The sequence below is a fragment of the Saccopteryx leptura genome, chromosome 4 (genome assembly GCF_036850995.1).
Source record: "Saccopteryx leptura isolate mSacLep1 chromosome 4, mSacLep1_pri_phased_curated, whole genome shotgun sequence".
Taxonomy (NCBI): Eukaryota; Metazoa; Chordata; class Mammalia; order Chiroptera; family Emballonuridae; genus Saccopteryx; species Saccopteryx leptura.
In genome coordinates, this window is record NC_089506.1 from 14,312,435 (window position 1) to 14,331,549 (window position 19,115).

General features: G+C 40.5%; 1 protein-coding gene across 2 annotated transcripts; it reads left to right on the forward strand.

The window, feature by feature from the left end:
• The first annotated feature begins 440 nt into the window (after positions 1-440).
• TLR3 (toll like receptor 3) lies at positions 441-18,934 on the forward strand. 2 transcript variants are annotated; one of them, XM_066380204.1, is made up of 6 exons: positions 441-474; positions 1,243-1,331; positions 10,256-10,708; positions 13,350-13,541; positions 16,431-18,283; positions 18,516-18,934. In XM_066380204.1, exons 3-6 carry the CDS (start codon positions 10,265-10,267, stop codon positions 18,742-18,744), a joined length of 2,718 nt encoding a protein of 905 aa, XP_066236301.1. In that variant the 5' UTR covers positions 441-474; positions 1,243-1,331; positions 10,256-10,264; the 3' UTR covers positions 18,745-18,934. The 2 variants fall into 2 exon arrangements, with proteins under 2 accessions (XP_066236301.1, XP_066236300.1); XM_066380203.1 differs by lacking the exon at positions 441-474 and adding an exon at positions 736-793 and having other exon boundaries at positions 848-1,331.
• The last annotated feature ends 181 nt before the right edge of the window (positions 18,935-19,115 follow it).

The window sequence follows — 19,115 nt, forward strand, 5'->3', positions numbered from 1 at the left end:
GTAAATGTAACTATTTATCTGGGTCCAAAACATACTCAATATAGTGTAAACTCATAAGAAGTTCTAAAGATGAAAAGATAGAGTCTTTTTCTTTGGCTTTCTGTTAACATTGGGAAGATCAGTTGGTCTAATCTCTTTGTTCCTATTTTTATTTAAAAGATTCTTAAGAGTCACTCTAAATTAAACTTGTGCAAAATATTGACTCTTTTACTTACCCAGTAGCTAAGTCTGGGGCCCAGGGGTGGGCATTTTACACTCTGACACAAATTATTTCTTGCTTTTAATTTTGCAATCAAGTCAAGCCAGTGACATGTTTCAACTGTCCCAGGCTGCTTTGTTACTTGACGTGTTTGTATAACCCGTTAAGGCAATTTGCGCTGTCTCCTCAGGCAAATCTCTCCTTCACTAGGTTTCGTTTTCCTCATTTCCCAGAATGAGTTGGGTTACCAATCGCTTTAGTCCCTGTCCACTGTGGTATGTTACTATATATCGATGTTATATCAACAATAAAGAATGTGTTCATTTCTTGTCAAGCATATTCCTTTAACTAGTTGGAGTCAGTCAAATGAACAGACTGAACAGACTGAGCAGTGAATCTGGACTTTTTCTGGGCGCCTCTCTGTGTCTTAGGCAGGCTGGGGCCTCTGCCCACCCCCCTCCGCTCCTTGTCTGCTGTGAACTCCGTCTCTCTCTGATCAAAGGGTTAGCCTCTGCATTACTTCCTTACAGTGTTGCCCGGAAGACAACGTGAGGTCAGGGGAACGGGATCAATTACTTTTAATTAGGAACCAAGGTCTACGGCCATACCACCCTGAACGTGCCCGATCTCGTCTAATTAGGAACCGAGTTAGTATTATTATTACTTTTTGTCCCTCTGACCATATACCATTCAATTCCGACAGTTTTGCATCAGCCTTTGGTTAATATTTATAATAGAGGAATTCACTCTCAGTTCGATATTTATTAACTTCTGCATGCCAGGTCCTGCCCACTCCAAGTGGCGAAGTCCCAGTCTTTCAACTTCCTCCGTTGCTAAATCTGTGTGTGACCCTTTCAACGAATCCCAGGGGACTACCTGAAAAAGAAGAAGAAAAGACATATATAAAATAAGCAGCTATTTCAAAAGTGTCTTCCTAAAAAACAAGTGTCTTTCTGAGATTGTATTTTGTTTCCTTTGCCCTTCTTAAAATAAATACACCAGCTGTAAAAGGCTTTTTTTTTTCTTTCTTTTTTAAACTTTAGTTTCACTTTCGAGATTGCAGCAAACACTTTCCTGATGAACGCGGCTGCATTTGGGCTGATGGGAGAAGGAATGGTCAACTGTCATCAGAGTAAGTGAAGATCTATATATTTTAAATTCCTGTGGGGATAGGATCTCTGCTGTTGGGTGAAGCTAGAATGCATGTTGGTTTTAGCATTCTTGGGTCTTTCTCTGACCCGGTGCTTGAAATCTAGTCAGAATCATTCTGGAGCATGAAAGAAAAGGCAGGTGACGTAGCTTTGGGAAGAAGGAAACAACTCAGTACAAATTATAGCAACAATTTCTCATTAACATGATAAAACATTTTATGCAGTAATTTAAAAAATTTTTGTTTTCTTTGTAAAGTCCTGAACTTGGACAGACACATGACGGTAGCTACGGAAATCATTTTCCAACAGACTTTCTTAAAAAAAAAAAAAAAATCACACCTTTGTCTTAAAGATACAAAGCCCTGTGAGCTTTAAAGAGCTTATTGCCTTTTGCCACTTTTGTTGGCTTGAGAGGAGACAGAAGCTGGCATTTTATAATGATGGGTTTAAAAAGGAGGAACTTTTCAGCTGCTCCTAGGAATAAGAAAATGGCTTTCTTTGTCCTAAAGAAGGAAAAAGCCTTCAGGAGAGAAGTGGAAAGATCTTGCAATGGATAAGAGGATCAGAAATGAGCAGGGGCAAATGGGGATTAAGTCGGACGGAAACGGAGTCAGCCTTAGCTAGTGCTCGTTTCAGGAAGGTGCCTCCCAACGTTACAGAATGATTTTGTGTCGGCGTATGTTTGCATACAGTGTATCTGTAGCAATTTATGGGAAGAAAATGTAAAGTGTACCATCCAAACTGTCCAAGCCAAACTCTAACTGTTGGTAATGCTGAGAAGCCCGGCTCCAGACTCTGTGTCCTAGCCAGCGTGCCACGTTGGTGTTGGCTTGTACGAGGACAGTGGTCCTGGGCACCTGACAAGGCTTTCCAACCTTGCCAGCCCCACTGAGCCCAGCCCGTTTTCACGTCTCTTCAGCTTTCTGCTTTCTTTGTTTCTATTATGTCTCACTGAACAGCATCTTACTTTCACTCTCATTTCATCCTCTAACTGTATTTTTGTTTATTTGTTTGCATGTTTTTCCTAAGCACATTCTAGAATAACTTTTTCATATGGGTTACTCACTTACAAATTTACTTTGCATACTCAGAATACTTCCCCTTCTCATCTATAATTGCTCAGTTGGAAATGAAATTTTAGATTCAACATAATTTCTACTGCATGTTTTGAAAGCTTATCACTATTTGTTGGTCAAATAAGTTTGTAAATATGATACATATGTTTGCTCGCTTATAGTTTGCTTTGGGTGTGGGGGGACAGGCTGTAAGCAGGTAGGGTCGTTATAGCCTGAGACTTAGTTTTAAGACTAAGCTTTTCCCCACACCCTTGACTGTTGCATGAAAGGGGGGAAGAGTGATTACGTTCTAGGAGGAGCCCAGGCTGGAGGAAAGCAGAGAAAGGCTACGTGGAGGAGAGGAGAGGCAGCCAAACTGGTGGAGTGCTGAGGGAGAAGCCAGTTTGTGCAGAGTTAGTGCAGAGAGAAGGAGTTGGGAAACAGAGGTAAATAAGGCTGGTGAAGTAGAAACCTTTGATTCTAGGAAACTCGAATAAGTCAGTGGCTTTGGGAGCCCTGAATGGAAAGGGAAGTGTTTTCCCACTGTGTGTATTTCTTGCCCACTGGGTGCAAGCTAGGATTAAAGCTAATGGCCCACCAGTTCTTGTCTCCGTTGTTTCATTACCATCTGTTCGAATCACATGTGAACCTGCACGGGCCAGGCGGCTGTGATGGTGGCCGTGGCTACTGGCTTTACATTTGGCGTAGTCTGTGGCAGGATTCAATACAGATTGGTATGGAGACACCACCACCTTTGAGCGGTGGAGTAGAGGACTGGCTGCTGTTATGGTTCCCCATGGCTGTTCTTTTGGGGACCGTAGCCTGGCTGACTTTTACAGCCAGGCATGAGGAAACTGAGAGCTCTGTGGAATAGGCTGCCCGGGACCTGCAAACAGAGCAATGAAAGAAGCTGGAGCAAACGTGGGAGAAAGAGATGTCGACTTGAGCTGGAGCAAGCACTGGAGAAGGCTGACCAGGTTTGTGAGATTCGCTTGGAAACAGAGCAGCTGCTGGAGAAGGAATTACAGGTTCATGAGTTGCAGAATGCCCTGGACATAGTGGAGAGCCAGAAGCAGCGGGAGGCCGGGGCTGCAAGGTCCATGGAGCAGAAGGCAACAGTGGCCCCGGGGTTCAAGCCTGGCAGTGGGAGCTGGTGTTTTCGGTTCCTCTTTGGACGATGAGGAGTATCAGGCTGGAGTTGTAATCCGCAGTCTCCAGAGATGAGATCCCAGCAGCAAGGAGTACTTGCTATGTCCCTGGTAGGTCTGCAATTTTGGGACATAGGGGTGAATGCCATCATGCTCTCTGAAGCAGAGATGGAGATGCTAACTGCCATTGCCATGTGCTCCTCTTTGGGACAGTGTAAGACTTGCCAGGACGGCAGGGATAAGGGGGGGGGTGGCTGAGCCCCCATGTGCATGGCTGATTCCTGGACTATGACCAGAGTGGGCATTGGCTCCTATGTTGGATGGACTTACGAATTTTGGACAATGTGAAATACCCTGATGAGGGTGGGGGGCGGCTTTCCTGGAAGCACTCCCCTGCCCCGGGAAGCTTTTCCCATGGCTAGAAAGAAGGCTGAGGACATTTTGCACTTTTGGCAAAGTGCTCAGAGACTGATGAAGTGTATCTTTGTAATTGTTGAAATTGTATGATTTGTCACGTTGTTGTAATTTTTGTAATATGCCTAATTTCCTTGTGCAGGAAATCTAAACCTGTGGTTTAGATTTAAAGTGAGCAAAAGGGGTGAAATGTTGGTCAAATAAGTTTGTAAATATGATATATGTTTGCTTGCTTATAGTTTGCATTGGGTGTGGGGGACAGGCTGTAAGCAGGCAGGGTCATTATAGCCTGAGGCTTAGTTTTAAGACTAAGCTTTTCCCCACACCCTTGACTGTTGCATGAAAGGGGGGAAGAGTGATTACATTCTAGGAAGAGCCCATGCTGGAGGAGAGCAGAGAAAGGCCATGTGGAGGAGAGGAGAAGCAGCCAAGATGGTGGAGTGCTAAAAGAGAAGCCAGTTTGTGCAGAGAGAAGGAGATGGGGAACAGAGGTGAATAAGGCTGGTGAGGTAGAAACCTTTGATTCTAGGAAACTCAGATAAGTTAGTGGCCTTTGGAGTCCTGAATGGAAAGGGAAGTGTTTTCCCACTGTGTGTACTTCTTGCCCATCAGGTGCAAGCTAGGATTAAAGGTAATGGCCCACCAGTTCTTGGCTCCATTGTTTCATTACCGTCTCTTTGAATCAAATGCAAACCTGCATGGGCCAGGCGGCTGTGATGGTGGCCGCGGCTACTGGCTCTACACTACTGTTTTCTAGTGGGTGATGAAAAGTTTTGTATGAATTAGGGTCTTACCTTTGGAAGTTATTGGTCATATGTTTTTCTGAGATGGTTTTAGGTTGTGTGCCCGTGTGCCTGTGAATGGTTACAATTCTTAGGTTTCATAAGATACTCTGTGTATTTTCCCTTTTTCACTTATCTTACTGTGGGTCAAATAAGTTTGCAAATATGATGTATATGTTTGCTCACTTATAGTTTGCATTGGGTGTGCAGGACAGGCTGTAAGCAGGAAAAGTCTTTCCTTATAGCCTAAGGCTTAGTTTTAAGACTAAGCTTTTCCCACCCTTTTAATACTAAGATCTTTTTAAAACTAAGCTTTTCCTCACACCCTTGACTGTTGCATGATATGGGGTGGTGCACTCTTATGAGGAATCCCATTTATGCCTCAGATAAGTGACTTTGTATTAGAGACATCCTTATTTGTATATTGGATTAAAGTTTTTGATTTCTTCACTATAAAATGGGGCGGGGGGAGCTCGCACTCTCTTGGTTCCTGAAATTAGCATTGCAAGGAGAAACAGCCAAGATGGCAGAATACTGCCAGTTTGTGCAGAGAGGAGATGGGGAACAGAGATGAATAAGGCTGGTGAGGTAGGAACCTTTGATTCTAGGAAACTCAGATGAGTCAGTGGCTTTGGGGGTGCTAAGTGGAAAAGAAAGTGTTTTCCCACTGTGTGAATTTCTCGCCTACCGGGTGCAAGCTAGGATTAAAGGTAATGGCCCACCAGTTCTTGGCTCCATTGTTTCATTACCATCTGTCCAAATCGAATGCGAACCTGCATGGGCCAGGCGGCTATGATGGTGGCTGTGGCTACTGGCCATACACTTACCTAGCACTGGATGAATCTTTTCTATCTGATCGAAAAGATCTGATACCTTCAGATCTGGGAATGTTTTTCAGTCCTTCCAGGGTATACTTTGTAAATGGAATTGTTCCTCTCAGTACAGTTGGCCCTTAGTATCCATGCATTCTGCATCTGTGGATTCAACCAACCGCAGAACAAAAATTTCTATGCCTTGAGTTCCCCTATCAGTATATCAACTATTTACATAGTATTTACATACCTTTACGTGATTATCAGTCACCTCAGGATGATTTAAAGTATACAGGAAGCTGTGCATAGATTATATGCAAATACTACACCATTCTATATGAGGGACTTGAGCATCCCTGGATTTTGATATCACAAGGTCCTGGAACTAATCCCCTGTGGATACTGAGAGAATTCCAATCTCAGGTATTCACCCAAAAGAAATTGAATATACATGTTCATTAATGTTCATAATGATTTTATTTATAATAGTGAAAGATTTCACACACACATGTCTAAATAATATAAACATGAAAAATGTATGGTATATTCATAAAATGGAATACTACTCAGTTAAAAAAAAGAACTGAAACATGAAACAAGGATGAATATCAAAAATATTGTCTGGGTAAAAGAGGCCTTATGTAATAGCATGAGTATGATCCCGTTGAGATGAGGCTTTAAACCACACAAAACTAACCTCTAGTAAAAAATAACCAGAGCGGTGGTTGTCTCTGGGAGATGGGGACTGGAATTCCCCCGGAAAGGGACGGGAGCTCTTTAGGTCTTAGGTTACACAAGTGTATGCATGTGTTAGAACTCAGGGAATGTACGTTAAAATAGGTGAATTTTATCGTATGAAAATTTTACATCAAAAGAAAAATTCTACTTAGAAATATTGAACTGAAGGTAACTCTCCAGGGAAAGGTACCCATGTTGCAAGACATGTGGTAAACTTACGGCTAGAGCATGGATAGATGGGCAGACAGGTGGTCACACAAGGGTGGTCGTTCCAAAATTCTCTGAGTCATGCTGTTGTTTGGGATATTTCATTAGCAATGTTGGAAAGAATTAGCTGTGGTACTGCAGCCATTTTCTACACGAATGGATTATTCTAAGCAATGAAAATGCACAAATGTTGCTACAAATCAAGATGTAGAGGAATCTCACAAGCCTGATGTGGAATAAAACAAAGCATTAAAGGATACATAGGACATGATTTCATTGATATATACTGCTCACAAAAATTAGGGGATATTTTGCCTGACTGGGCGATGGTGTAGTGAATAGTGCATCGGACTGGGATGAGGAGGACCCAGGTTCGAGACCCCAAGGTCGCCAGCTTGAGTGAGGGCTCATCTGGCTTGAGCAAAAAGCTCACCAGCTTGGGGCCAAGGTCGCTGGCTCGAGCAGTTACTCCGTCTGCTGAAGGCCTACGGTTAAGGCACATATGAGAAAGCAATCAATGAACAACTAAGGTGTCTCAATGAAAAACTGATGATTGGTGCTTCTCATCTCTATCCGTTCCTCTCTGTCTGTCCCTATCTATCCCTCTCTCTGATGCTCTCTCTATTCCTATAAAAAAAAAATTAGGGGATATTTCAAAGTGAATATGGAGCTATAAAATATCCCTTAATTTTGTGAACAGTGTATATATAATACAAAAGCAGGTAAACGTCACCTTTTGTGTAGGAAAACAGGAAGATCTTGTCTTTGGGAAGGAGGGTGAAGGAGGAAGTGGAAACTGGGCTAGGGTGCTTGAGGGAGGGTTCTGGGGTGTTCAGAGTCCTCCCCCTTTCTTAATCTGCGCTGTGAGTACACTGACATGCTCCCTTTGTGATAATTCAGCCAGCTCACTGTGATAATTCAGTACATTCATGGTTTGTGTACTGTCTGTGCCTATTTAAAATATAATAACTCAAATTTTAAACAGTTATATCACTCTAAGTTCTGATGCAAAAGGCAAAGTTTTTATCTAAGAATGTAGAATAACGGGACAAAAAGGTGGAAATCTGGAAGGAAACTTTAAATATTTATATAAAGAAGATCACATAGGAAGACCAGTGCCTACCTAAAAGGGGTTCCAGAGGGGAGAACTCGGATGAAAGAGAAAATAAAGTGATCCCGGGAGTAACAGAAAAAATTACAAACGTTTAAGAAAGATAGGAACCTTCAGATTGATAAAGCCAAAGTGGGCATAGCTACATTTTAAAGGAAAGACTTAGAGTGACACATACTTGCAAAGTTTTATATTACCAAAGATGAAGAAAAGATACTAGACACTTTTGAAGAGAAAAAGTGAAGTAAAAATAAAAAAAAGACAGTCCTTTATATAAAAGAAAGAAAATCAGATGGGCATGATTTCTATTTAGCAGCAGTGGATACTAGAAGACAATGGAATAATGCCTTCATGATTTTGCCTAAAAAGTACTGTGAACCTCAAATAGTCGACACGTAAAAATCACATGACAAAAGAATAAAAGCATACATATAAGAAATTAGGATGAAAACCTCCTATAAACATTTTGGAAACCTATAAACTACTCGAGGAGATTCTCTAGTCAAAATAAAAATACTTCCAGAAAGAAGGTACTAAAATTCATAAAATAGTGGCATTAACCCAGCAGCACAGGGAGATGGATTCCATGACGATGGGCAAGTAGCAGGTGTTGGACGTGGCCATTCAAAGTGGCCATTTAACCAAGAGTAAGATCAAGATGCTGGATGATTTCAGTGTTAGGTAAATGAAGCCACATCTAGTTCTTCCTTTCTTTTCTTTTTTTTCTTTTTTTTAAATAAATGAGAGGCGAGGAAGCAGTGAGGCAGGGGGCAGAGTGACAGACTCCCGCAAAGGTCACCATCCTGGGAGCAAAGGGTTATACCTTCCCCCCTCAGCTCACTGCACTCAGCTGCACTCATGTTTTATTCATGTGCCATATTAATTCTCTGAAAACTGCATTTAACGCAAAGGTTTCATAAACTAAAATCCTTTCTTTTCTATGTGCAAAGCTGTGATTTTTACTGAAGACTCCTCAAGTCACCCATCTAAAATATCAGTCGTGTTTAATTAGTAAGAATTACAAACATTTTACATAAAAATCAAAGTAGTTTATACAATGTTTTCTAAGCTAATTTTTATACCATAGATAAAAGATTCTTATTAACACGTTTAAAGGCTTTGGATTTTGTGACTGGCATATTAGCAAGTGCTTACATTTATTACTTTCACTCCTTAGACCAAGCGTTAGGGTAAAACGACCCATGGATGCCTCATAAGACTTTCTTTTCATTCTCTAAAATCAAATTGAAAAGCAGAGTGCTTTTAAAAGAATCAGGCCTCCTTAAATAGATATTGTTTGTAGTTATTCCGGGAAGATGCTGGCTGCTTCCCCAGCCTGTGAGCACAGCCCAGAGTCTGAACCGAAGCTCTCCACCTGACCCAACGCAGAGTTAATAGGGAGCTTCTCAAATCTTTCTGACCACCCGTGAATTTCCTTGAATTTCAATGATTTCACATGCTTGGTTCCCTCCACCCTTTCCTTCTTGTTTAATGGTTAGCTGTGACTGTCGCAGGATACAATTCGTTTTGCAGAGATTTTTCTTTACAAAGTAAAAAAATTTACAAAATGGGAAATAGTTATAATTACTATATAAATCATGGATTATTATACTAATTAATAATCATAGTACTAACATTAAATATTGCTTGATTTCGGATACTGCCAGACTTATCGCTTTTAATCTTCATTAACAACTTATGGAGGGGCTCCTCTAATTATCTCTACTTCCAGGATGAGAGAACTAAGACCTGAGAAATGAACTGACTTGCTAGAGCCTACAGTGTAGAGGATCTGGGATCAGAACTCAGTGGGTGGAATTCCAGGGTTTGTTCCCTTTGATGACTACATTTCTCTAAGTCCTACTAGTTTTGCAGTGCGTGTTCATTTATATAATCATAACACCGTAAAGTTTACGGCGTAAATGATATTTACTGACCTTAGTGTTTGTGAATTGGTCTAGATGAAGTATGTCTGACTTGTCCTAGTTTTAGGATAAATGCTGACGTTTTACATCTTGACAATGCCACCTAATGTTGAAGCTGACAGTTTTAGAAAATGCAGGGGAGGAAGACGTGTATAGAACACATGGGCGTGTGCATTTCCTGTAGCACAAAGCGAGAAGTCAAGGCATTTTGTCTAAAGTTGGTTAATCAATAGAGTTTGAAGTATATAGTCTTTAAAATGATCATTGTAACAATAGATTAAATTAAAAATAAAGAAAAATTGTGAAGACGATGACAAAATAGTATAATTATGTTCCTTATCTTTATAGTGCAAAGAAAATACTTAAAGTCAATAAACAAAGAAATAGTTGCCCAAGCATATTATTTAGGTCTGTGAAGGTGACCATGAGAATTAAAAATAGAAATCATCAAGTGGTTGCCTTAGGTCATAGCCTCCCTGGTGGAGAGGAAGCATGAAGAAGGAGCTTGTCTGTTCCATTTTGTACATTCGGTGCTGCTGGAGTTATTTCCATCCGATGTACTACTTGTATAGTACATCATTGTATGTCATAAAAGCTACAGTGAAAAATACCATGCCTAGTTACATTTGGTTATATATTTTACAAGGAATATGCCAGTGCATCTGAAAACGTGTGTTATTGATGTTTATTGCTTTGTAACGTTTATGTCACAGGGAAAAATTATGAGCCGGAATCTGCTGTACCACATCTCCTGCTGTTTGGGACTGTTGCTTTTTTGGAGTGTGTGTCCATCTTCCACCAACCGATGTGCCGTTTGGCATGAAGTAGCCGACTGTAGTCATCTGAAGTTGACTGAAATACCTGATGACCTCCCGGCAAACATAACAGTATTGAATCTGACCCACAACCAACTCAGAAAACTACCGCCTGCTAATTTTACAAGATACAACCAACTTACTATCTTGGATGGAGGCTATAACAGCATCTCAAAACTGGAGCCAGGATTGTGCCAAACACTCCCTTTGTTGAACATTTTGAATCTTCAACACAATGAGCTGTCTCGACTTTCCGATGAAACCTTTATCTCCTGCCTGAATTTGGCTGAGCTCCACCTTCAGTCCAATTTAATCCAGAAGATTCAAAATAATCCCTTTAAAAGCCTCAAGGTAAGATGAAAATGTTCACTTCCATCTAGGAAATGAAAATTCTGTTATCTAATATTAAGTCTTCAAGTTATGTATCATCCTTAGACTTATGATCTAGCTATCCAGGTGAGGAATAAGAAATCTGATCTGCTCAAATTAGGGACCACACACAAATATTGCCATTATGACTGCCCATGTTTTCAAAAATGAAAATATTATCTTAAATCAGTTTCAATCTTAATTTTAAAGAACTCTGCCTCTCTCACTTCCTCCCATTAGAAAGAGAGCTTTATTCTTTTATTTACTTTTTATTTTTAAATTTTTAAATTCTACTAATTTTAGCAAGAGAGGAAGGAAAAGAGACAGGAACATTGACCTCTTCCTGTCTGTCCCTTGGCTGGGATCATGCCAGCAACCTCTGCGCCTCCAACCTCTGTGCTCTAACCAACCGAACAGTTGGGCCAGGGCTAGAAACAGAACTTTTTTTTTTTTTTTTTCTTTTGAAGCTGGAAACGGGGAGAGACAGTCAGACAGACTCCCGCATGCGCCCGACCGGGATCCACCCGGCACGCCCACCAGGGGCGACGCTCTGCCCACCAGGGGGCGATGCTCTGCCCCTCCGGGGGGTCACTCTGTTGCGACCAGAGCCATCCCCAGCGCCCGGGCTATCTTTTGCTCCAATGGAGCCTTGGTTGCGGGAGGGGAAGAGAGAGACAGAGAGGAAGCTGGGCCATCTTTTGCTCCAATGGAGCCTTGGTTGCGGGAGGGGAAGAGAGAGACAGAGAGGAAGGAGGGGGGTGCTGGAGAAGCAAATGGGCACTTCTCCTATGTGCCCTGGCTGGGAACCGAACCCGGGTCCCCCGCACGCCAGGCCAACGCTCTACCGCTGAGCCAACCGGCCAGGGCCAGAAACAGAACTTTTTTTAGCTACAAGAGTTAGAGATGAATCAGAACATCCCATGAGGAGCACAACAAAGAAACTCTCAGAGCTGCCGACTTGGTACCTGAAGTAATGAAAAAAATATCAAGTCCGAATTCTGACTTAAATAAGGTTAACACATTGATCAATGATAAGTTGTTCAACTAAAATTTACCTACCCTTGATTTTAGAAATCTCCTCACAATATTGCTTTTCCAGTGACGACTTACATTTGGCTTTTCAGTACTTTATTTGAATGTTAAGTCTGTGGAAAAGTGTATAGGGTGGGGCAAAAGTAGGTTTACAGTTGTTCATATGAAAGATACTATAATTAATAAATAATAATGCAAGAATGAACTGCATTGCCTGACTGGTGGAGGTGCAGTGGATAGAGCGTCGACCTAGGAAGCTTGAGGTCCCAGGTTTGAAACCCCAAGGTTGCTGGCTTAACAGCAGGGTCACTGGCTTGAACTCAGGATTGCTGGCTTGACCATGGGATCACAGATATGATTCAGGTCGATGGCTTGAGCCCAAAGGTCACTAGCTGAAGCCCAAAGCTGCTGGCTTGAGCAAGGGGTCACTGGCTTGGCTTGAATCCCCCATTCAAGGCATATATAGGAAGCAATCAATGAACAACTAAAAAGGGATACAACTAGGAATTGATACTTCTCATCTCTCTCCCTTCCTGCCTTTCTCTCTGTTGCTAAAAAAATAAAGAATAACCTAGGTTTAACTGGGTTTACACGCTCACAACTGTAGACCTAGTTTTGCCCCACTGTGTATTTATTATCTCTAAATTTGAAACAATTATTAAATGTTTTCTCTGAACCAAAGCCATTTTCAAAACTCTTTGTGATTTTTGTTTTATGAACTTAGACTGGCCATTTCTTGATGTCAGATACCAAGAATAACATACATATATATTTAAATATGCTTAGAAACTTTTATAAAATTATTTTCTTGGAAGCTATTTGAAATTCTTCCTTATGTCTTCTTAGATTCTATGTGGACAAATTATGTCTGAACACAAAGACCTCAAAATCTGTTTAGAGTAATCATTGGAAAAATGTTATTTTTATTTTTAAAACATAAATAAAAGTCATATTCTCAAGCTTTTGCCTTGGCATACATCAACTTTTCCCTGCCTTTTACTTGGGTTGGAAGCTTTTATATTCAAAAATAGCATAGGCTAGAAAACATCCCACAACACTGACAAAACAAACACACAAAGTTTAATATTCTCTACTAGCCATGATGCAAAGTTTACATTGCAATCAAGCTTTCTCAATATAAAAACCTTAAGCTTTCATAAGTGACAAAGTTTTACTTATACTTTTTAAAAAACATTTTTTTCCTGTTGCTTAGTTTCAAGGTTGATGCATGACACTATATGTTTGATAAGCCACGTGAATGTTCCTAACATCATAAATACATGTTTATTATAAATAAGTAAATGACACATATTATTACTACTCCTTATGTCATGAATAAGTAAGCTTAAGTTCTTTTATTTTGGTAAGAGAAATAAAGTGATTCTTGATGCAAATAACTAAATCCTTGCAACAATAATATTTTCAATCACAACAAAGATTTTTATTACTCCTATGGTCAGTTTTCTATAGAATAATTAAGCAGTGACATTTTGCTGTTGAGTTATTTCTAAGATTCACATATGTTTAGAAAAACTATTTTTGATGACAAGACTCTACTTTGTATACATATTGTGTTTTCTTTTTCTCTCAGAATTTAATCAAGTTAGATCTGTCTCATAATGGTTTATCATCTACTGAATTAGGAACTGAGATGCAACTGGAAAATCTCCAAGAGCTCCTATTGTCAAATAATAAAATTCATGTACTAAGACGTGAAGAACTTGATTTCCTTGGCAACTCTTCTTTAAAAATATTAGAGTTGTCATCAAATCCAATTAAAGAGGTAAGATGTGAGGTAAAATTATTTTGTGTTCTACCTTTAAGTGTGGGAAGTCCCTAATTGTGTGACATGGGTAGGAATCTGAAAATCCCTATAGAAAGAGGTGATAACTGCCAAGTCTTCCGAAATCTTTCCCACTGACTGCTTGGCCGTTGATGTCATCATCCTCACAAGAAAGGGAGTTTGGTAGCCATTAGGAGCTGGGGCTCTGCTGTCAAACAGGAGTGGGTTAAAATCCTCGTTCCATTACAGACCAGATCTATGTCCTTGGGGAACTTAACCTCTCTGGATCTTAGTTTCCTCACATGTAAAGTAGAAATAATACCATCTATCATACATAATCTCTGAAAGAACTAACACAGCATGAGGGTTAAGACCACAAGCTTTAGAGTTGAGGTTGGTGCCTCCCTGTCTGGGCTTTACTTGTTATTAATTGTGTAATCAGTTTGTATAATAATAAAACATTACTACCCTGACTGACTTTCTCTTTAGGGATCCATGATCTTCAATAAGTTAACTATTTCCATCTGCAGATATGTCTATATTTTATTCTTCATATGCTGAGAATAAGAATGTTGGAAAGCCTAAATGAAATCAGATTTTATAAGGCTCTATTAATTTTCAGACATAAAAGTGGATGGTGTCCAAAATTATCCTGAGATAATTATGAAATATTTTATATGAGCTACTCATGTTAATTATTAAACAGTATTTTTTTCTATTTAGAACTTTTATTGTAGAAATCTTAAGAAATATATAAATAATGAGGAGGAAAATAGAAGTCATCCAAAACCCATAATTCGGAGACAATCAATGTTGGTATTTGGGTTATGTTATACCCAGCTTTTTCAAAATAATAATAATAATAAACTCAGAAGCTTAAACTTATAGAATACTTAACTGTGTGTCAGGCATTCTGACAAGTTATTTATTTATATTTTTTATACAGTCCTGTAACCAATTTATTCCTATCATCATGTCACACAAGAGTAAACTGAGATAAAAAAAGATTAAGGAACTTGTTCAAAGTTCCACATGTGGCCAGCTGGTGACGGAGCTGTTTTCTGATAGTGTTAGATCAGAGACCATGCTCGTATTAGTTGTCTTATAACATGTCTTTGAGGATGACAGTGTACCCTGCTGTTTAAAAGTAGCATTATATCATGGGCATACTCCATGTCATTAAGAAGTATTCGAAGAATTTAATTTTGATTACTGCCAAATAACCCTACCATGTAAATGTATCATAATTAGTTTACTAATTTCCTGCTTTGCAGTTCAACTCACTTTACTTGCATAAAGCACTCTTTCTTCCACATTTCTGTCTTTTCTCCCATTAGCCCTAACATCCTACAGACGACACAGTAGAAAGAGAGCCTCTTGGCCAGGGGTCCCCAAACTTTTTACACAGGGGGCCAGTTCACTGTCCTTCAGACCATTGGAGGGCTGGACTATAAAAAAAAACTATGAACAAATGCCTATGCACACTGCACATATCTTATTTTAAAGTAAAAAAACAAAATGGGAACAAATACAATATTTAAAATAAAGAACAAGTAAATTTAAATCAACAAACTGACCAGTACTTCACTGGGAACTATGGGTCTGCTTTTGGCTAATGAGATGGTCAATGTCCGGGTTCATATTTGTCACTGCTAGCCCTAACAAGTGATATAATGCAGTTCTGGAGCCGTGACGCATGCGTGTGTCCCGCGTCACCCGAAATAGTACTGCATGTGAGTGACGACTCGCTTTGCGGCACCGCCACATACAGTACTCACATACAGTGAGAGGATGCATCCTGTCCACCTCTCACTGACCACCAATGAAAGAGGTGCCCCTTCGGAAGTGTGTCAGGGGCCGGATAAATTGCCTCAGGGGGCCGTATGTGGCCCGCGGGCCGTAGTTTGGGGACCCCTGCTCTTGGCTTTGTCGGTGTTTAACCCACAGGGCCTGGCTACGTCTTCCCTGCATGCCTCCTCTCCTGCCTTCTCTCTTGTTCCTCCGAGTCCAAGTGGCCAAGGCTTCTGGGGAGGGCATGGGGGCAGAGTGGGAGGAAGGAAGCTGGAAACCCTGTAATGAAATGAGTCAAGAGAAAACCGTGGTGCAAAGACAGAGGGCAAGTGGGCAATCCTATTTCAAAAAATGAAATGCAGCCATTCCTTCCACAATGTTCACCGAGAACAGCGGTCCCTAAGCCAGAAACAGGCTCTGCCCCAATGATGACTTTACCAATCATTTATTAGTTACAGCTGTCATCAGCGTGGTGAAGCGAAATATAGAGACATAACCTAGCCTGACCAGGCAGTGACAGCAGTGGTTAGAAGTCAGACTGGGACACAAGAACCCAGGTTTGAGACCCCGAGGTCACCAGCTTGAGTGTGGGCTCATCTGGTTTGAGCAAGGCTCACCAGCTTGAGCCTAAGGTCACTGGCTTGAGCAAGAGGTCACTTGTTCTGCTGTAGCCCCCCCCCCCCCAGTCAAGGCACATATGAGAAAGTAATCAATGAACAACTAAGGTGCCACAGCGAAGAATTGATGCTTCTCATCTCTCTCCTTTCCTGTTTGTCCCTATCTGTCCCTCTCTGTCTCTGTCACAAGAGAGAGACTAGACTGAGAAGTCAGGGGAGGTCCCCAAGTGGCACGGGAGCAGAGATGCGAGTGCTGAGCAGACACTACCAGCCCGGGGCCAGGGCAGATGAGGGGCTGGGGCAGGGCTGGGCCCTGCGGGCACAGGGAAAGGACCAGTGTACTAGGTGGGTGGAGAGGAAGCCCGGATGAGGGGGAAGAGAAGTGGGGTTGGGTAACGCATTGTGTTTAAGCTTTGCAAGGGTCCCACAAACTCTGTTGTGTTTTGGTTGTTAACCTCTTTTTTTCCCCCTCTACCTTTAGTTCTCTCCAGGGTGTTTTCACGTAATTGGAAAATTATTCGGTCTCTCTCTGAACAAAGTCCCGCTGGGCCCCGGTCTCACAGAGAAGCTTTCTCTGGAATTGTCCAACACTAGCCTTCAGAATCTCTCCCTGAGATACACTCAGCTGTCCCAAACAAGCAACGTGACTTTTGCTGGACTACAGCAGACAAATCTCACCATGCTCGATCTTTCCTACAACGGCCTAAAAGTGATTGGCAACGATTCCTTTGCTTGGCTTCCGCATCTAGAATATCTCCTCCTGGAGTACAATAACATAGAACATTTGTCTTCTCGCTCCTTTAATGGGCTTGCCAATGTGAGATACCTGAACTTGAGACGCTCTTTTACTAAACAAAGCAATTCCCTTGCTCTGCTTCCCAAGATTGATGATTTTTCCTTTCAGTGGCTCACACGTTTAGAGTCTCTTAATATGGACTATAACAACTTTCCAGGCATAAAGAGAAATACATTCACAGGGCTCCTAAAGCTGAAATATTTAAGTCTAGCCAACTCCTTCACAAGTTTGCAAACTTTAACAAATGAAACATTTGTATCACTTGCTCATTCTCCTTTACTTATGCTCAACCTAAGCAAAAATAAAATCTCAGAAATAGAGAGTGGTGCTTTTTCTTGGCTGGGTGACCTAAAGGTACTTGACCTCGGCGTTAATGAAATTGGGCAAGAGCTCACAGGCCAGGAATGGGGAGGTCTAGGAAATATTGTTGAAATCTACCTGTCGTACAACAAATACCTACAACTGACTAGCAACTCCTTTGCCTCAGTGCCAAGCCTTCGACAACTGATGCTCCGCAGGGTGGCCCTTAAAAACATGGATCTCTCCCCTTCACCTTTTCGCCCTCTGCGTAACTTGACCATTCTCGATCTAAGCAACAACAACATAGCCAATATAAATGATGAACTCTTGGAGGGTCTGGAGAAACTGGAAATTCTGGACTTGCAGCATAACAACTTAGCTCGGCTCTGGAAACATGCAAACCCTGGTGGTCCTGTTCAATTTCTAAAGGGTCTTTCTCACCTCCGCATCCTTAATTTAGAGTCTAATGGCTTTGACGAGATCCCAGTAGAGGTCTTCAAGGACTTATTTCAATTAAAGAGCATCAATTTAGGATTGAACAATTTAAACATACTTCCACCCTCTGTCTTTGATAATCAGGCATCTCTAAAGTCATTGAACCTTCAGAAGAATCTCATAACATCAGTTGAGAAGAATGTTTTTGGGCCAGCTTTCAAGAACCTGAGTAATTTGGACATGCGCTTTAATCCATTTGATTGTACGTGTGAAAGTATTGCCTGGTTTGTTAATTGGCTCAATGGCACCCATACCAACATCCCTGAGCTCTCCAGCCATTACCTCTGCAATACTCCACCTCAGTATCATGGTTTTCCAGTGATGCTTTTTGATATATCACCCTGCAAAGACAGTGCCCCCTTTGAACTCCTTTTCATGGTAAATACCAGTATCTTATTGACTTTTATCTTTCTTGTACTGTTCATCCATTTTGAAGGCTGGAGGATATCTTTTTACTGGAATGTTTTAGTGCATCGAGCTCTTGGTTTCAAAGAAATAGATGGGCGGCCCGAGCAGTTTGACTATGCAGCATATATAGTTCATGCCTATGAAGACAGGGACTGGGTCTGGGAACACTTCTCCCCAATGGAAGAAGAAGATCAAACTCTCAGGTTCTGTCTGGAAGAAAGGGACTTTCAGGCAGGTGTCCTGGAACTTGAAGCAATTGTTAATAGCATCAACAGAAGCAGAAAAACTATTTTTGTTATAACACAGCATCTATTAAAAGATCCATTATGCAAAAGGTAGGTGGATATTGCGATATTTCAAGTATACACGTGTTTTTAAATTGTTTTTAAATATTACCAGCATTATTACTCATCGCTCAAATAATTTTAAAAATAAAATTAAGAAAAATATAACCTGATTTTTAATGGACAGATAAGTAAATTCTAAGGGGAATTTTAGATTTTATAGCTTTTAGCTATTAAAAACTGTATATTGATAAATAAAAATTCAATTTTTTTTTAAACTTAGGTTCAAGGTACACCAAGCAGTTAAGAAAGCTATTGAGCAAAACCTGGACTCCATTATCTTGATCTTTCTTGAGGACATTCCAGATTACAAATTGAACCATGCACTCTGCTTGCGAAGAGGGATGTTTAAATCTCACTGCATCTTCCACTGGCCGGCTCAGAAAGAACGGATAAATGCCTTCCATCATAAATTGCAAGTAGCACTTGGATCCAAAAATTCAGTACCTTAAATTTATTTAAAGACTAAATTAACAAAGGAGAAACTTTGTTAAAAAGTTTTATGTTAAAGTTAGGTTTTACTGGGTGATAATGTAAATCTGTTTATTTATATTTTATAGGTGAATGTATTAGATCATATTATTTCTCTTATATGGAAATAATATCTTCTTATTTCATAGCCTTTATTACCAATTGACTTAATTTGACCCAAAAGAAACATATAAGAAGGAATATCCTCTACTAATGAATATACATAATTAGTTGCCAAGGCTAATGAAAACTTAGGAATTTAAGTTTTAAAATATTCTTCATTTAAGTAAAGTAAGAATTATTATATGAGGGTTTGTAATAGTTATATTTGTATTCTTTTGTATGCTTTCAT